This window comes from Peromyscus californicus, unplaced genomic scaffold, assembly GCF_007827085.1.
Source record: "Peromyscus californicus insignis strain IS unplaced genomic scaffold, ASM782708v3 Scaffold_9__1_contigs__length_137607984, whole genome shotgun sequence".
Classification (NCBI taxonomy): Eukaryota; Metazoa; Chordata; class Mammalia; order Rodentia; family Cricetidae; genus Peromyscus; species Peromyscus californicus.
This window is the reverse complement of record NW_026294617.1, coordinates 123,979,758-123,998,410: the sequence shown is the minus strand read 5'-3', so window position 1 is coordinate 123,998,410 and position 18,653 is coordinate 123,979,758. Positions and strand designations below refer to the sequence as shown.

General features: G+C 42.2%; 2 protein-coding genes across 3 annotated transcripts in view; one reads left to right on the top strand and one right to left on the bottom strand.

The window, feature by feature from the left end:
- LOC128105861 (uricase) overlaps window positions 1–18,653 on the bottom strand; it is a 143,457-nt gene that overhangs the window by 90,818 nt on the left and 33,986 nt on the right. Inside the window, exon 1 of one of the 2 annotated variants that reach the window (XR_008216520.1) lies at window positions 4,451–4,579. The exons of the other annotated variant lie outside the window; for it this stretch is intronic. The gene's annotated coding sequence lies outside the window, so the exon portion shown is untranslated. Of the gene's footprint in view, window positions 1–4,450; window positions 4,580–18,653 lie in introns of those variants that run through there. 2 annotated transcript variants of the gene reach the window in all.
- Dnase2b (deoxyribonuclease 2 beta) lies at window positions 563–16,109 on the top strand. Its single transcript, XM_052731174.1, has 6 exons — window positions 563–764; window positions 3,646–3,823; window positions 8,267–8,348; window positions 10,898–11,059; window positions 13,564–13,761; window positions 15,634–16,109. Exons 1-6 carry the CDS (start codon window positions 652–654, stop codon window positions 15,972–15,974), a joined length of 1,074 nt encoding a protein of 357 aa, XP_052587134.1. The 5' UTR covers window positions 563–651; the 3' UTR covers window positions 15,975–16,109.

Here is an 18,653-nt window from a genome sequence, read left to right as displayed (position 1 = left end):
CCAAAGAGTAGACGGTCAATATTGACCTGATTGCACAGTAGACAGGGAGACACCATGGCCTTTTTAAAGCAGAGCGCCTTGCTGAGTGGTCAGAGCTAGGGGTGTGTGGGAGATACGTCAACAGTTTTTCTAAAATGCAATTGAATTTGCTCTTCGTTTAGAGCAACCTTCAGAGTACTCCCTTAAGACAGAGAGTATTATAGGTGACAGATCCTAATTATTAATAAGGCGCTAGGTTTTGTCATTTTTAATGTATGAATCACATGCATTTACACTCCCAGATAGTAAGTGAGAAGGGAAAAGAAACACATAACACACTTTATTCAATATCCATTTGTCAAGAATTTCTGTTCCTGTGCACTTCACACTATTTCATCCACTCCAAGGAGTTAACTACATGGGTTAGCAGGATAAATACTCTTTTCCCTCTAGACTTTTCTATGACTTTGCAAACTAGTCAACAATTGAGCACAAAGGCATCCAGAGTCACACTGGAATGTTGTGACAGAACCATCAGATGACATGGGACTCAGCCTCTTCTGTTTATGTCCCAACAGTGACAGCAAAAGTGAATAGAACCCACATCCCAGCCAGCACAGCCTGAGAAAGACTTGACACTCTGACTCCACGGTCCACAGCCACAGACAGAAAATGGCAGCAAACCCCCCAAGAACAGCTCTGGCTTTGCTCTTCTTTGCCCTCTCTTGGGTCCTGGGCACACCAGAAATCTCTTGCAAAAAGGAAGACGGTGGAGCTATGGACTGGTAGGTAAATGAAATGGGATGATTGGTGTGTGCAAATTGAAAGTCAGGGTATGTCTGTGATGAGCCTAAGGAAAACTTTCACCTGGCTTCCTCCCTTTAAAAAGCCAGAGACTGGGGCTGAGGACATGGCTGGGTTGTCAGAGTGCTTGTCTAGCATGCATGAAGCTCTGGGCTCAGTCCCCAGCACCACATAAACTAGGCAAGATGGGACACACTGTAATCCCAGCAGAAGTATCAGAAGTTCAAGGCCATTCTCAGCAACAAAGTGCGTTCTATGCCAGATTGGATTATATGAGATCTTGTTTTTAATGAATAGATACACAAATTAATTAATTAAAAAGAAAAAGACTTAAAGTGTGCCAATGGGCTCGATTCCCAAGCAGAGCTAGTTGCTGAGTGGGTGAGTTGCCGCTGAGAATGAGCCAAGCAGTTCTCTGGAGCCTGAGTGGGTGCTCTTGGGGGGCGGGGCAGAGTGCAACCGAGCTGACAGCTGTCACTTGGCAATTACTTTTCGTTGCGTGTGCTTTTTCTGAGATACAAAGTCAGGAAAGCACAGGGCTTTTTCTAAAACTGAGGCATACCTTTCTCCTCAGGGGAACAAGAGAAACTACTTGATGGAGCCAAGCATTGCTTGGTTAACCTTCATTTAGCCCAGGCATTGGGCAGGAGTGACTGGGAGGTTCTTAGTCTCTATCACAGTGTCAGAGACAAACCACCCTATGTCAATGTGGTGAGATCCTCTTTGGAGATCTGGCTGCTTTTCCACTCTTCAACTCTGGTGTTTAGGTCTGCCATGGCAGTTGACATCGTTGTGGGAACTTCGAATAAAGAGCATCAATCAATTCAGTCTTTCACCATCTATGAGCTCTGACCAGGCCCTGCCCTGAGTTTTAAAGACAAAGATATGAACAAAACGTATTTCCTACCCTCAAGGGAGCTCAGTTCTGTGGGATGGACATAGGACATTAGGAAGCACACAGCCCAGAAAGCCTCTTTGAGGAAGTAACTTTGGGCCAAGTTTTAAGAATAATTATGAAGTTGTTTTAAAAATAATAGGGAGATGTCATGTCAGCTCAGGTCAACAGAGGAGCAAAGAGTCAGTGCAGAATCAGGAGGTGGCAAGGGAAGTTTGGCACTCAGAGTGTGTCACACTGCTTGAGATGAGGAGAATGCGCCAAGGTGTCTGCAGATGAAACTACAATAACGGGTAGGCCAAGCCAGGAAGGGCTTCCAGGGCTGTGCTTTGGGATGTGAACCTGATGTTGAAAGGGACTTGGAACAAGGTTGAGATACGACCCAATCTGCATGGCAATAGTGCAAAGACAGATGGGAGAGAATCAGTCTAGAACCGCAGAGTGAAAGGATTTCCACAGCATGTACAGACCAGAGTTAAAGAGCTGGTAGTGGAAACAGAGGACAGGAACAGCCCGGGAAGAGGGGACGTAGGTGGGCACCTGGGGGGGGGGTGGCTTCTGAGAGCACATGTTCAATAATAGCATAGGATGAATAGGTTTGGTGCAAACACTATGAACTTGGTTTAAAAAGTGTGGAGCTAGAAGCTTCTGGGCCTCCTTTTCTCTAGATATCTAACTCAACCTGGAGTTTTAGGCTAGAAACTGCATACAGAGATGGTCACCCAGGAAAAAATAACTAAAAGTGTCACTGTCACCTAGAGACAATGACATGGTAGCAGTCAGTTACTCTACTGGGGGCGGGGATACCAAATTGTGACTGACAGAATTCTTTTTTCACCATGACTGAAAGGGTTTATTTAGTAATATGTGTCAAAAAGACAGGCACAGCTGCTTAGCAGAGGAATTGCTCGACTGTCACAAAATCAGCATATTTCCTGCCACATGTGATGACTTGGACCTGTGGATAACAAGGCAGGACACTAGAACAGAAACCTAAGTCTGTAGAGGACCAGGCGAGGAGTGTGATGCTCTTGGGCAGACTGTTGCATTATGATGGTGTATGTACTGTATTTGGCTCACTGAGTCTCTTGTGGTTAATTCCAGGATTTTATGCTGCTGTAGTGTATTTGACTAGACCAGTAGTTTTTAAATTAGGCCAAATTTGCTTTTGGAGGACTTTTGACAAGGTATTAGAGACAGTTTTGATAGTTACAAGTTCGGAATACTATTGGCATCTAAAAGGGGGAGGCCAGATATCCTACGGGACACAGGGCAGCTCAATAAAAAGAAACCTTGACCTTAATGAGACTACAGCACATGAGAAAGCCTGAGCTTTCCTGGCATGACCTAAGGCTGGCTGAATGCTACATAGGCCCAACCACTTGTCCTCACCATGAGATATGCAGAGAAAATAACAAGCAGAATAACCACAGGCACAAGAAGAGAAGGCAGCTTCAAACACTTGATGAGCACATCCTCCATCCAGAACATTCCAATAAACTGAGCTGAAAAAGTTGCTTGGGATCAAGCTACAAGAAAGCCTCCAGCTCAGACAAAGCCCACCCCAACTGACTATCCCCAAAGAGACCAGGTGCTAAGCACTATGGTAAGAGCAAATCCAAGACCTTGGCCTTCTCTCCCCTGTGACCACTGGAGCTATGGGGACAAATGAGAGAATCACTCCCAATATACATGAGCTTTCATTTCGGGGGCCCCAGTCACTAGGCCAGCTAATGTCTTAGATTCTAAGCCATAGCACATACCACCAACACCAAACTTGCCTTCCTGGGAAAAAGGTTAAAAAAAAAAAAGGAAAGAAAAGATAGAGAAATGGCAGAAGCCTTGAGTATTCCCTTTGCTTAGAGGCCTCCTATGAAACACAGTGAACGGTATATTTGTTTAGCATAGACTGTCATCAGAAAAGCAATCAATAAGTGAGAGCAATTCATAACCATTTGCTATGTTAGGTTTATCTTTTATAAGTTACCGAAAAGGCCTGGCAGTAAAGATACAGCATCCGGGCTGGAGTATCTGTACCTGGACTCGACAATGAGAAGCTGGAGGAAAAGCCAGTATCTGATGAACAGCAGCAAGAGCGTTTTGGGAAGGACCTTGGAGCAACTATATAAAGTGTATACCTCCAAGGTAGGTTACAGTCAGTCATTCGTGGAGATCATAAAAAAGTATGTAAACAAAATCTAAATCTTCCTCGAAGAGCATCTTTGGAATGTATATATTTAAATATATATTATATTATAGATATATAGTTAACACACTTATCTAACCCTAGAAGCTTGAGATAAACTCACTCAGAACTAGGCCAGGACAACCAAATCAACCTGACCAAGGCTTTAAGAAATACATCATCATAATCTACACTAATGCCAAGTTGTTGGTTCACTTTCTTAAAAACAAAGAATAATCCATGGCATATGAAGGAACACACAGACCAAACGAAAGCAGCCTGGCAAGGCAATTCTTTTAACAAAAAGGGTGTGCTGGACCCAAACTGGGCTAGCCAGCGTGCTTAGTCAAGATGGCTTCCATCTTTTATCCCTGACTAGACAGCAACCTTGTCTCATCTCATTGATGGGAACTCAGCTTTACAATCTGATGCAATTAGTTAATCAGTGCAAAGGGAACCAGGAAGGGTCAGGAAATATAAGTCCTTGCTAAGCTAACTACCTTTGATTAAAACAAACAAACAAAATTCTCACAATTTGGCACCAAGTGCAACAGTATCACTGGGCAAGATGTGAAATGATTGCTTACCGAAGTCTTCAGGCTGCCAGATCTCTGCCAACTCACTCAGCACTTACTCTTTTATGCACCTAATAGAAATGGGGTGAGAGCTCTCTCCTGTTGCCAGGCAATGTAGGTCTGTGAGCATCGTGCCTTGAGTTGTAGGTTGTTTAAATCATGGTGTTGATGAGTGCTAGTGATTCACGTAAAGGTTCCTCTGGGTCTTCCTTTTAATTAATTATTTTCGAAACAGTAGGCTGAAAGCTAAGGTTTTAGTTTCAGGAGCCCAGAACTGGCTTACCTGAGTGGAGACGAAGCTTACAACCTGGACTTCAGGTAATGAACTGACCAAAGACAGAGATAAGTAGGCCTGCTGCCTCAGGGTGGCCAGCTCTGCAGTGTTCCAGGTTCCATCTGGTTTACTGTGAGTTCTTTCCAGACACGAGTGACAAGTAAAACCAAGCAGTAACTAACACACAGTTCTACTCCATGAATGCATTCCCTGACAAGAGCTTGTGGGCGTGCTTAAAACGACTGCTTCTATACTATGGTAGACCCACCCAATGAATGCAGTCCCTGACAATAACTTATGGGCTTGTTTAAAACAGCTGTTTCTATACCATGGTAGGTTCTTTGCTGGGCTTTTCACCTTTAATTAATTTAATGCTCACCACAAGACTGCTTTAGCTTCTAGTACTACTGCACAAGTCTACCTGAACATTTACTCAGGAGCTGTCACTGTGTGGAGGGAGGGGGGCAGGGGTGGTGCTTGTATTATTCACCAGCCATTAAAAGCAACCTTGAAGCAAAATTACACAGTTAAAATGACTGTAGGCTGTTTGAGTGCATGTGATGTGCCAAGCACTGTTTCAGGTGTTTTTCAGAGTTCTTTAATCTCAATAACAAGCTTGTTTTGAACAACCAGGCTATTGTGTAAAATGAAAACTGACTGAGCGCTTCTGCTTCCCAAGGTGGAGGGAACCTGGAACAGAACCCATCAGTGAGAAAATAAACCCCTGCACTGTTCTCCTCTCCATCCCAGGAACTCCTGGAATGGAGAAGAAAAGATAACACTGCCAAGCCACTGCCGTTCACCTTAGTGGGAGTAGATGACCATTTGATTTTTTGGTTGGCAGATTCCATTAATGACCTTGGGGCGTGAAAGACAGCCCAGTGCCTAGGAGAGAGAAGGCACTACACCTGCTTAGCAGAACAGAAACAGGGAGAAGGGTCAGGTGTGATTCACATCTGTAATCCTAACACTCAGGAGAATCACTGAGGCAGGAGGATCACCATGAGTTCAAGGCCTACCTGGGATATACATGTGACCTCTGGGCTTGTCTGGGTTACAGACTAAAATCTTGCCCACCCTCACCCTAAAACTAAAGGAATTAAGGAATTAAAGAGTGTGTGAGAAGTGAAAGGAACGCTGGGATAGAGCATAAGGATGATGTAAAAGCATCCGATGTTTGAGTAAAACCCACACACGTACAGTGCTTTGAGTGCTTGGTTCTAGAGAGGAAAATGTCAGGAAAGGGGCTGACATCAGGTTTCCATATCTGATTGGCTCAAAATTAGAAAGCAACAGAGCAAACGGCACGTAGGTGTGACTGGATGTTCTTTGGAAGACAGAACCATCTGCCCCCAGTGACTGGGAACCGTCTTCTCTACCCTTTGACCTGGTATTGATCTTCTGATAGTGGGAGGCAAGATCAGACCAGCAAATTGTGTATCACCAGTGTCAAGGGGATTGAGTCCAACAGCCTGGGTACATTTGGAATTGTTCCTATTCTTTTACTTTTGCAAATAAGAACCCTTCAGATTCCTTAATAATCAAACTACACTGCAGTGGCTTACCCTTCTCTAACTATATCTCCAGCTAGACTATGGTCAGAGAGCAATACCCTTAGTCCAGCATCCAATAATCAAGACAGCACTTAACAGACAGGTTAAAGGAATAGAGCTGGGGCCTGGGAGATGGAGATAGCCCTCAAAGCCAAGTGTGGCGAAAGCCTGCAACATCAGCATGGGGTAGAGACGAGCAGATCTCTAGGGTTTGATGACAGCCAGCTTAGCTGAACCTGTGACCTCCAGGTGCAGTGGGAAAATCAGAATAAGATGGAGAAGTAATGGAAGACACCCCCCCAATCAACGTCCGGCCTTCACATGTACCTGCTCAGTCAAAGGCACTCACATAGACGCACACACATTCTAAGAGAAAGGGCCTCCCTGTGTAGCCTAGGCTAGTCAGCTAGTCTTGAACTCATGATCCACCTGCCTTATCCTCCTCAATGCTGTAATAACAGGTATGTGCCACCAGGTCTATCCTGCCTGTTCTATGATCTTTTCCACTCTTCAGTAGCATCTCTTCCCACCAAGGCTGTAACCAATTTAGACATAGCTGTCTGTTACACTTCAGGCTGTAATAATAAATATCATCTATTGTAAGAACAAATACCCTCAATAGATCATCCTTCCATATGGCACCTGGAAGGCATACATATGGCCTTGTTGCCACAGCCAATGCCAGCTCAGAGTAACTGTCAGAGTTCTCAGGAGAAGGATGATGCATTGCCATTCTGTAGCTGCTGTGATTGATTATACAAAAACCAACCAAACAAACAAAAAACCAAGGCTAAGGAAACAGCTTACTTTCCTGGAATGCCAAATCAGAGTAACCAAAACTATGCTACTACACATTTTTAAGTGCTTTTGAATTACCTCAAATAAGTAACTTCAAGAGACCCATTATTGACTTTTCTACCTAAGGAAAGAATAGCGATTTTTTTTTTAAGGAAATGAGTTGCTTTCATTGCTTTTATTATGTCACTGAAATTTTTTTCAATATCAACATCATTGGTTTCGATAAAAGTCACTGTATCATGACACAGATGGAATGGAACCATCCAGAACAAATATAAGAAGTTCCCAAAACATGATAAAGAGACACTACCAAAACAACAGCTTGCCTCTGACTTAGAAGTTGAGCAACCTCTTTGGAGAATCTCACTAGAAGAAATCCAATATCACACGTTAAATTTCACCACTTTCTCTAAGAAGAAAAATGTCAACGTGGCACTGAGAAATGGTTTGGGGGAAAAACAACTCTCATACGAGAGAGGAAGGGGAGCAGGTGACAAAGAGTCCTGATTAAATACAAAGCTGTGTGAAGGCAGTGAGGCATGCACAGGCAGAGGAAATGAGATCCCGACAGCCCGCTCCGCACTGCGCCTATAACATCAGTGGAAAAAACCCAGGTGTAATCTTTGGCCGGTTATTCCAATTTCATTTCCTGAACAAACAATTCTGCACTCCTTTATCATACACTGCTTGCTCAATCAGATGCCTGCTTCCAAAACAACCAAGAAAAATGTAAGTGTCATCTTCACACACAGATCACATGGGACTCCTGTCACATGAGGCTAAAAAAGCTAGGTGGTGGCACATGCCTGTAATCCCAGAGCAGAGGAAGTGCAGTCAGGTGGCTCCCTGAGGTTTGCTGACCAGTCAACCTACTCTAGTTGGCTAGTTCTAGGCCAGGAAAAAAATGCTCAAAGTTGTTCTTTAGCACACACACACACACACACACACATACACACACACACACACACACACACACACACACACACACACAATATGCATGCACACATATACACACAAAACCTGTATGAGTGAAAATGGACTTCTCCCCCTCCATCTTGCGTATCATAGAATTCATGTTCCTGTGGGTGATTTCTCAAGTGCATTAATGAAAGCTTTGAGCTGTAGGCTGGGTAGCTGATAGAAATAGTGAGACTAGTTGGAAATAGAAGACTTGTGCCATTATAACTCTATGTGTTCCTGCAGAGCAATGAAACAGCCTATCTAATATACAATGATGGTGTCCCCAAGTCTACGAACTACAGCAGAAAGTACGGACACACCAAAGGTAAGTAAGTGGTTCTTGGCTTCTCTTGCCTGTTGGGAATCAACATTTTCTTAAGTCTTTCATCTTTAGTATCCTCATATTCCACATTAAAAAGACAGCTTTTGTTTTTATGGCTTATCCTGACTTACTGAGATATGATTGCTATGTAACACTTTACAAAATAATTACATGGCAACAAATATTTACAAAATAATTTGACATGTCAAATCCCTTTTCAGAAATCCCAATTTATTTCTTAAAATTAAAAAAATAATGTGCTTTAAAGTAAGCACTCAAGTACTGGTTGTTCAAATACCAGTTATACATACATACAGTCACATATATATTCACATGTATATATATATATATATATATATATATGTGTGTGTGTGTGTGTGTGTGTGTGTGTGTGTGTGTGTGTGTGTGTATCCATATGTATATATACATGGACATGGACATACACACACCAGCAAGGATACATTGTATGTGTATATGTGTGTGTGAGAGAGAAAGACATGTGCATATACACACTTTTTAGCTAGGTTTTGTTGGTTTTTTATTTGTTTCATTTTTGCAGGCCAGTCAATCTATCACTGAGTTATACCCCCAGAGCATTGATAGGATCTCCCCAAGTTGCTCAAGCTAGCTTTGAACTTCAGATCTTTTTGTCTGACTGTCCCATGTTGCTAGGATCAGAGGTTTATACCCAGCTTATGGAAGTTTACTGAGTTATAATTTGCATTGAATAAAATTCACTCTATTTAATGTGTAACTCCATTTAAACATTTAAAAAATCCTTAAAGTTTTTCTTAATAGTGACTTAATATATGCTTTGTTATACATTGTTACTTGATACAGGAATTCTTAACATAGTAATCTTTGTTATTTTCCATTTACAAACTATGCATAAGTATATGTGTCATAGAAAAATTTTAAATGTAAACAAAAAGTTGTAATCCTAATACTCAGTAGATTATAAAACTATTATAATAATTATTTTTCCAACTCCTTTTAACTTAATATATCTCAAATAACTTCTACAGCAATAAGTATTGTTCAGAATGTTCCAAACCCAAATATCTTCAGAGGAAGCCACATAAGGTCAGCAGGTGACGTGGGGCTGAACTAGCAGGAGACGGGAGAGCACTTACAATGTCTAACAAGGAAACCATTACCCTGAATTTTATGGATGCAATTATTCAGGAGATGATAAAAATTAGTATTTTAGAAAATATTTAGAAATTTAATGGTGGCTGGAAATAAATTCAGGTTTAATACTATATAGCAAAACTAATATATCACTGAGGTGCGTCTGGCCCTAGGGCAGCTAATTTTCAATATCTGATTAAGAACATAGTGTAATTCCAGGCATAGTCACAAACACAGTAACTCCAGCACTGAAGAGACTGAGGCAGCAGCATTGCCATGAGTACGGGGCCAGCCTGGGCTATAGAGTATGAGGCCAGCCTGGGCTATCACGTGAGGCTCTGTCTACTCGCTATACCTCCCCAAACATAAATCATTTGTAATGCCCATCAAACATTGTGACGTTGAGGGCTTGTGATCGCATTGCTGCCCTTATGATAGCCTTGTTACCACGGAACCCAGTGGCATTTAGAACATGCCATACTTTCCATCCTCACCCCCAGTGGCCCCTGAGCTTTCCTTTTCTGACCTGTTGCTTGCATCAAGGATTGGGGAAAACAAAAGAGATTTAATGTGAAGTTGGGGCTTCATTTGACCCACGGGCACACTAACACCCGGGAGGCTGTGATACCAAGGTCATGAGACCTGTTAGGCAACAGAACCTCCAACAGTTCCCACCACAGTCTACTTTCTTCTCAAGGGGCACTCTTTGCAAAAGCAAGTCATCAGGCTTCTGAATGCCTTTGCTGGCATGTTCTTATGTGGCCTGGAAGCTCTGGTTAGCCCGCCGCATGTTTACAAACGTGGCAAGTGTTTTGGACAAGGGCCTTTCTGCTACGTCACAACCTGCCTTCGTGGCTTTCATTTTATTAGGCTCTTGAGACTTTTAAAAACATGCTCAGCAAGGATGCTTTTGCATGCCTACCTGCGTTTTCTTTGTCTCTTTTAAATCAGATCTGTAGAAATTGGGTGAGCCTTCTCCAACAAATGAGCAGCTGCCTCTTAAAGCCAAGTGCTGCCAGCACCCTCCTCGGTTTGCTATTGTCTTTTAGCTGCTTTTAGCAGCTCTTTGAAGACAACTTAGAGACTCACCAGTGAAGACTCCAGCTAGAGCTTGCCAGGTGACTGTATTTTAACAAGATCAAATTCCAGTTCAGCAAAATTGCCCAACTAGTTTCAATATGGAATTACTCCTACATCTTCACAAAATGTCTTCCCTGGCTCCCCTTTTCAGTAAGGGGATACCATGATATGTACCTGAGTTGTTACTGAAATCCTTGAAAAATGAGCAGAGTAGTTTTCAAGAGCCTAAGAAAACACTAACCTAAAGTGTAAGTAGGCTTCAATATTGTAGTTTTGAAATGTATTTTGAGAGGAGATCTGTTTTCTAACTTTTTCAAATCACATGTGTCTTTCTTTGGTAGGTCTACTAGTATGGAACAGAATCCAGGGGTTCTGGCTGATTCATTCTGTTCCTAGGTTTCCTCCATTTCCAGAAGATGGCTATGAATACCCATCCTCGGGGAGACGATATGGACAAAGTGGCATCTGCATAACTTTCAAATACAGCCAGTATGAAGTCATAGGTAACACCAGAGCATATGTAAAGGGGTAGTGTGTTGAAGGAGGAAGTGTGCCACTTCATCTGTTAATTATTCATAGACCTCCTGGTTCCTAGGTCCCCCTACTGTCTCTGCTGTGGTGAGACGTTGGGCAGGGTCCCTCTCAGCCTCAGTTCCTGGTCTGTAAATGACATTATTGAACTCAAACAGGAGCAATAATTTCACATTAATTTTGAGGCCAGGTAAGTAACAAGAAAATGGGTGACCTAGAGAGATGCTGCATGAGTACGTGGAACAGGGACAAATTTGGGTGTTGACTCTCCCTTGGATGCCTTCAGAGACCTCAGTGCCATCATAAATATACAGAAACACAAGGCTACTGATTAGAGATGTCTGTACTTTACATGAGGAACTAGAAACCGTGCCTGCGTGTATATGTGCATGTATGTGTGTAAGAGACAAACCGTTGTTTTTAAATATAGACTCAAGGTTAGTTTTTTTTTTAATTTTTCAGACCAAATACTGCCTCCATACTGCCAACATCACACCTCAGCAGCAGATAACGTCTTCTAAGATCTCATGCCCAAATAGCCCAAAATACTTCTATTTGATGAAATATTGTGTGGAATTAAGAAAAGATGTAGTGTGTTTCACCTTCAGGTACAGGAAGCTTAGAAAATGTTTCTCACCCGATTTTCACCATAAGCCCTTTGTTAGTCTAGACCAATGTCTTAGTCTTCCTAATACTACAACCTTTTAATACAGTTCCTCATATTGTGGTGACCCCAAGCATAAAGTCTTTTGTTTTGTTTTGTTTTGTTTTGTGTTTTGTTTTTTGAGACAGAGTTTCTCTGTGTAGTTTTGGTGCCTGTTCTGGATCTCACTCTGTAGAGCAGGCTGGCCTCAAACTCCCAGGGATCCACCTAACTCTGCCTCCTGAGTGCTGGGATTAAAGGCATGCACCACCACCACCCGGCATAAAATCATTTTTGTTGCTACTTCATAACTGTAATTTTGCTACTGTTATGAATCATAATGTCAAAATATGATATGCAGGATATCTGATATGCAACCCTTGTGAAAGGGTCATTTGAGATCCAAGGGTTGAGAACCACTGGTCTAGACTCTAGATTAAACTCTAGAAGAATAGAAATGTTAGAATGAATATCTATCTATATGAGATTTAGTAGAGTGACTTATAGCTAGTCCAACGTTGGCTGTCTACCAATGGGAAATCTAAGAATACAGTAGTTGTTCAGACCACGAGGCTTGATGTCTCAGCTGATCTTCATTATATGCCTGAGCCCCAAAGAAGTAACCTCTAATTTCAGTGAAAGGTTGAACTTGTCATTGAGAGTGAAGGCAAGCAGGCAAAGAACAAAAGCTTCCTTCTTTCATGTTCTTCATATAGGTTGCCACCAGAAGGTGTGGCCCAGATTAAAAGTAGATCTCCCCCCCTCAAAAGATCCAAATTAAAGGTGGGTGTTCCCACTTCAAACGACTTGATTAAGAAAAATCCCTCAAGGTGTACACATCCACTTGGGTTCTCATTGATTTCAGATGTAGTCAAGTTGACAATCAAGAATAACCATCATGTCCCTCATCTAACTAGTTGAAGTCATATGTTAGAGTGCTGAACACTACAGAGATGAGACATACAATGAGTTGATTTTTCTTCAGAATGAATGTTTGGCACTAGGAGTTCTTTACTTTTATTTATGTACACATAGGGAAAAAAGCATGTGGCCTCCAGGGCAGGTTTATATAAGAATGAATTTTAACTCCACATCTACAAGCTTTGTAGGTGTGTGGCATAGAGTCTCAGTAAATTCATCTCAAAAATGAGGATGGTGATAACAACAGAATTTACTGAATAAGTAGATAAGTTAGATAATTATTAGGTTAATTAGAATTTACCTAATGATTAGATTAGGAAAACATAAAACTCAGCTTGGGAAGAGGGTTTGGATAAACCGATTGCCAGAACCTGAGTTTGAATCCCCAGAATTCACATAAAACCAAGCATAGTGGCAGTGCATCTGTAACCCCAACACTCCAACCACAAGAACGGAAGTAGAGACAGGAAAATCTCCAGAAGCTCATGGGCCAACGAGCCTTGGGTATTCGGTGGCAAACAGCAGAGAGACCACGCCTTAAATGAGGTAAAACGCAAGAACTGACATGAAGTTGTCTTCTGACTGCCACATGTGTGCCATGGTGGGCACAGGCACATATGCACACACATTGTAGATACATATACGTACAAACATTATACACCCCACCCCCAAGAAGATTAAAAAAATATAAAACCATAAAACATATATGGAAAGTAGGAGTGTTCAATAGGCTTTAATTACTTTAACCACAAGGCATTTGAAGACTGTTGCTCTAAACAGGTGAGGAGGAGTGCCCATTCTTGGGGAATTTTTTTGTTTCTGTATTTTAATCGATGCAAAAATCCATAACATCAGTAAGTATTTCCATTCGTGCTTAAGTTCTCGACTTTTCTTTGTTGTCTCTTGATTTAGACTCTCAGCTCTTGGTCTCCCAACCAAACATCTACAGCTGCTCCATCCCAAACACCTTCCACCAGGAACTCATCCACATGCCCCAGCTGTGTGCCAAGTCCAGCTCCTTAAAGATCCGTGACCGGCACCTTACCATGCTTCAGTCAGCCCAGGGAGAGAACTTCTTCCATTTTGTGAAATCCAGTTCTTATACTGATGGTATGAGAAGCTAACACCATGTTAGTAGGAATCATGTGAATTGCTTAGAGAAAACACTCTGGTTATTCAGGACAGAGAAGGGGAGAGGAGCCGGGAAGCTAGAAGAAAAAGGAAGAAAGACTTCCGGCATCAGCTCGTGCGTCTCCTTGTTCCATATGAATGGCAGCAGTTGCCGGTTCAACCATAGAAGCACCTCATACACATATAGCCGGGGCTCAAGAAACTCAGTTAGTCTCGGCTGGGCAGAGAGCCACAGCTATTTCCAGCATCTGCCAGACAGTTGCTCAGAGCCCTCCGTGTTCTCAAGCCTTCTTTATACAGCTCTTCCCTCTCTCCCCTGGTGAGAATGGAGAACGTAAGGGAGCAGTCACTTAAGTTCTGTACCCCCTCTTAGCTGTCTTTATGGTTTTGTACCTAGGGTCGTGTACATTCCAGCAGCCCCCCTAACTCTCTCTACAACCCACTCTAGCCTCAAAATACCTTGCTATTTTTTTCTACTGTATCTGTTCTGTCTTTCAAACCTCCCACCCTCACAGGCTCTTTCTTTGTGTCACACAGACTTATTTAAAAATCATCCCTCAAGTCTAAACTGCCCATCTCTCTGGTTTCCCTTTTTCTACCCAAGTTTGTTTTGGAACAACCTCAGAGTCTTCACACCTTGATTCTCTTCCCTTTGAGTCTTGCTTGTCTATAACAATCTCTCCCAGCCATGAATGCTTACGTAACTTTGTGGTCCACCATGCTTTTTGCTTTCTTGCTTCTTTTATACATTACAGGGAATTTACTGAATACCTACAGCCTGCGTCAGACTCTAGAAGTACAGAAACTAAAGGGACAGGAAAAGCCATTGTCGGCCATGGTGCTGATGAAAACTTTCCCTTCCTGAAATGCTCTCCTTCACTGATTTTGGGAGCATAGCCTTTTGGTCTTCCTTCTGGTGTACTGAGGTCCCTTGTGCCAGACCTGGCTCCTTAGGAGATGAGATTGCTATATGGTTTTCTGTCCTTCCTTATATCACTCTATGTACCATGTAACATAATTCCAGAAAGACTTTGGATGATTTCCAAGGCTAGGATTTCTGCCCCAGACTTCTACACTAACAGATGTACTCAACGGTGAATGGGCTGTTTCCACCAGGAGTTGGTAGAGGTACACCGAGTGCAATGTGCCAGATTGGTCATGCCATCATCCCCCACATACCCACTCTTTCCTTCACATTCTACACAGTCTCCAGTACATTCCAGATTCCCTCTTTCCCATTCTTCCAACAAGCCACCAAATCCATCCAGTTTCAGGTCCTTAATAGCTTTCAATTTTATCATATCCTCTCCAACTGTCTTGTCATCATAGTCCACACAGCTGTTTTTGCCACAGCTGTTGTGAAAAGCTGATGTTCCCTACATCTTCTAAAATCCACCCTTCCAAGTTCATCCTGGATGGTACCTCTCAATTGACATTTATGACCATACATTAGTTTCTCTACACTAACATTTTTATAAAAATTTTCCCACTGACTTAAAGAAAATTCAGTCATAGTAGTATGGCTCACAAAAATCCTTGAAATTGCCTCTAATTCTCCATCTTATTATTTCCAGAAGTCTTTTCATGGCTAAAACATACATTGCTCTTTTTGTGTGTGAGAGAAGGCATTTGCAGACTCCAACATCTTTACACTATGACAATAATAACTTTTGTTTGAACATTGCTTTAGGATTTAGAAAATACTTTCTCATCCACTATGTTATAACGTGGTCATGCTATTACTTTTGTCAAATGTATAAAGCAAGAATAAATGGAGGCTTCTACTCCCTAGGGACTTTTCAGGGGTTATCTGGTGATCTCATTCACTGTTTCTCTCCTCCTGGCCCCTAGACATCATTACAACCTGGATGGCTCAACAGTTGAAGACAGATTTGCTAGCAGAAACCTGGCAGCGAAAGGGACGTGCGCTTCCTTCAAACTGTTCCCTTCCTTACCATGTCTACAACATCAAGGCCATTAAGCTGTATCACCAACCTTACTTCAGTTCTTACCATGACCATTCCAAATGGTGCGTTTCCACACAGGGCTCCAAATATCGCTGGACCTGTATCGGAGACCTGAATCGGGACCCACACCAAGCCTTCAGAAGTGGAGGATTCATCTGTACCCACAATCAGGAAATTTACTACTCATTTCATAGATTATTAGTCCATTATGAGCCATGTGACTAAGCTTGGGGAAAAGACATGTGCACTGTCCTTGAAAGCACTGGAAATGGAACTTCTTGCCTTGGATCCATTCTCCAGATGTTAAAAGCTTCTGGGTATATACAACATAGCATCCAATAAAACACTTTAAAAACTGTAGTGAGTCCACATTTGCCATTCTTTTTTAATCAGTAGAAATTCGTCTCCTTTGTATTTATGGAATTAGAAACCCAAATAATAATGATGGAACAAAAGAAAATACTCTCTCCAGTTTGGTCATCTTCAGTGGCCTGTCTTGTAGCTTAAATTTGATCACTTTCACAAAGCTCTCCTGACTGTCCCATTTAAAGAAAACAAAAGCACTCTCTGGCTCTCTGTCTTTGTCTGTCTGTCTCTCTCTGTGTCTGTCTCTTTGTCTCTGTCTGTCTCTCTCTGTCTTTGTTTGTCTGTCTCTGTCTTTGTCTCTCTCTGTGTTTCTGTGTGTCTCTTTCTGTGTCTCTGTCTCTCTCTGTCTCTCTCTCTATCTCTCTGTCTCTCTCTCTATCTCTCTGTCTCTCTCTGTCTCTGTCTCTGTCTCTCTGTCTCTGTCTCTCTCTCTCTCTCCTCTTTTATACTGTTTGCTCCTATGGTCCTATCCCCCAAAGCTCCTCCTCTGCCCTGCTTTAGGTCTAACCTTGCCTCCTTTGCACATGCTCCTTACTACTCACATCATCTTGAGCTGCTCACTTGAATTCTCTGTGCTATTTTTTGATTCAGTCTAAAACAGGGAGATCATATCTAAGCATATTCAGGCTCCTAGTACAGAGCTTGGCACACAGCTAGCAATGAAGTCGCTGGAGGAAGCCAGGCCTATAATCCCAGCTGTTCAGGAGACTGAGGCAGAACTGTTGATCACAAGTTCAAGGCCAGTTTAGGATACAAAGTAAATTCAAGGCTAGCCTGGGCAACTTAGTGAGAACTTATCTGACAAAAAATTCAAGAATGTCTGGAAGGTAGCTCAGTGGCCTTTGCAGAACACATGCGAGGCCCTGAGATTCCCCCCTCCACTTCTGCTGTAATACAGTTTAGGGTGTAAAATGCTGGGGAATTTCAAATTTGACCTCCACCCAATAAAATAGAACACAAAGAAGTTTTATGAATGATTTTGAGAAAAAAAATAGGTGAAGAAATAGAATGAAAACAATGTAAGTATAAACCCATGAATTTGAAGGAAATAAATGTAAATGAAGAAGCAAAAATCAAGGGTGGTCATCTTAGTTTCAGTGTTTCTTGTTCTGGAGTTCTCACCGTGAAATGTGCGATATACAAAAGGAGAATGAAATCGAAAGACTTAGTTACTTAGTAAAGCGTGAGATGCAGGTTCCAAGTTCAAAGGCTTGGAATCGAGCAAAAGTGGCTTAGAGTTGCACAGACGGCGGCGCTTGCTGCGGCACAGCGCGGTGCCGTCCACACGCACCAGTCCTTTCCTTATTTGATCTTTACAGCAGTTCTTTTCAGCAAAAGCTTTCGTCGCACTTCCCCGGCAAGTCAACGGAGGTTTGCAGAACTGTGCGGCGCTGAAGTTGTGCTCTTAAATGAGGTTCCAGAAGACGGTAAAGGAAGTGAATGAGTACAGGATATCTTGATATCTCAATGTGAACCAAAGTCTGTAGTGCCTACTGGTCCAATGATAGGCCATTGTCAAAAACAAATACAAGAGACAGGTTTTTTGGATGCTGTCTACCTACTTGGGAATATTAAAAGGTTTGGGGAAGAATATTTTGGTCTCACAGAAAACACCCGAGTATAAATAATCTCTATGAAATGGGATTGTTAATGGAAAATTTAGAAGTGCAAGATGACAACTCACAGGTGGAAAGGAGCAAAACTTGATCCAATTATACAAAGAATAAATAAAATGTAAAAGGAAGGCTAAAATGGAGCGATTCTACTGAGCTAAAAAATACACTAGGTTGAATTATCTCCCAATACATAACTCCAGATAGTCTAGAAAATGACACATCCCATGCTCACAAAAATAAATCAATAAAATTAGGAAGTTAAAGTCAGATTATACAGAAGTAAGAGTGCAGAAGCAGGAGAGAAAAAGGAGGTGCTGGCCCGCTGCAGACACACACCTGAAAGGCATGGCTTCTGATGGTGGAGAGATGGAAATACTTAACCTCCCTTAAGGAAGGAAAGAAAGAGAAAGTAGCAGCCTTATTGCTCAGTCTACTTTCTTATAGCACCCAGGACCACCAGCCCAGGGGTGGCCCAACTGAATGAACTGAGCCCTCTCACAACAATCACAAATTAAGAAAATTTCCAACAGGTTTGCCTACAGCCCAATAGAGGCAGTCTCTCAGTTGAGGCTCCTCCTCGCCAATGACACTAGCCTGTGTCGTCAAGTTGACATATAACTGTCCAGCACAACAAGGTCCTTGCTTATTTTCACGGAGGCAACCTTTACCTACGTATAGAAGCAACAATGGCAGAGTTTGGTACCAAGCCTTTTCAACAGAAGTAATAACTGAGGCGTGGATTATGATGCTCACAGTGTCCCAGTTACGAGCACTTCACATAAAATGTGGATTAAAGAGGAAATAAGCTTGAGAATGTAGCATAGGATGGGAAAGTTTTCACAACAAGCAGCAGAAAGAAATTGGTGGGATGAGATAAAACAAAGAGGTTGTGTTAGGACTTCAAATATTCAGACATTTGTTG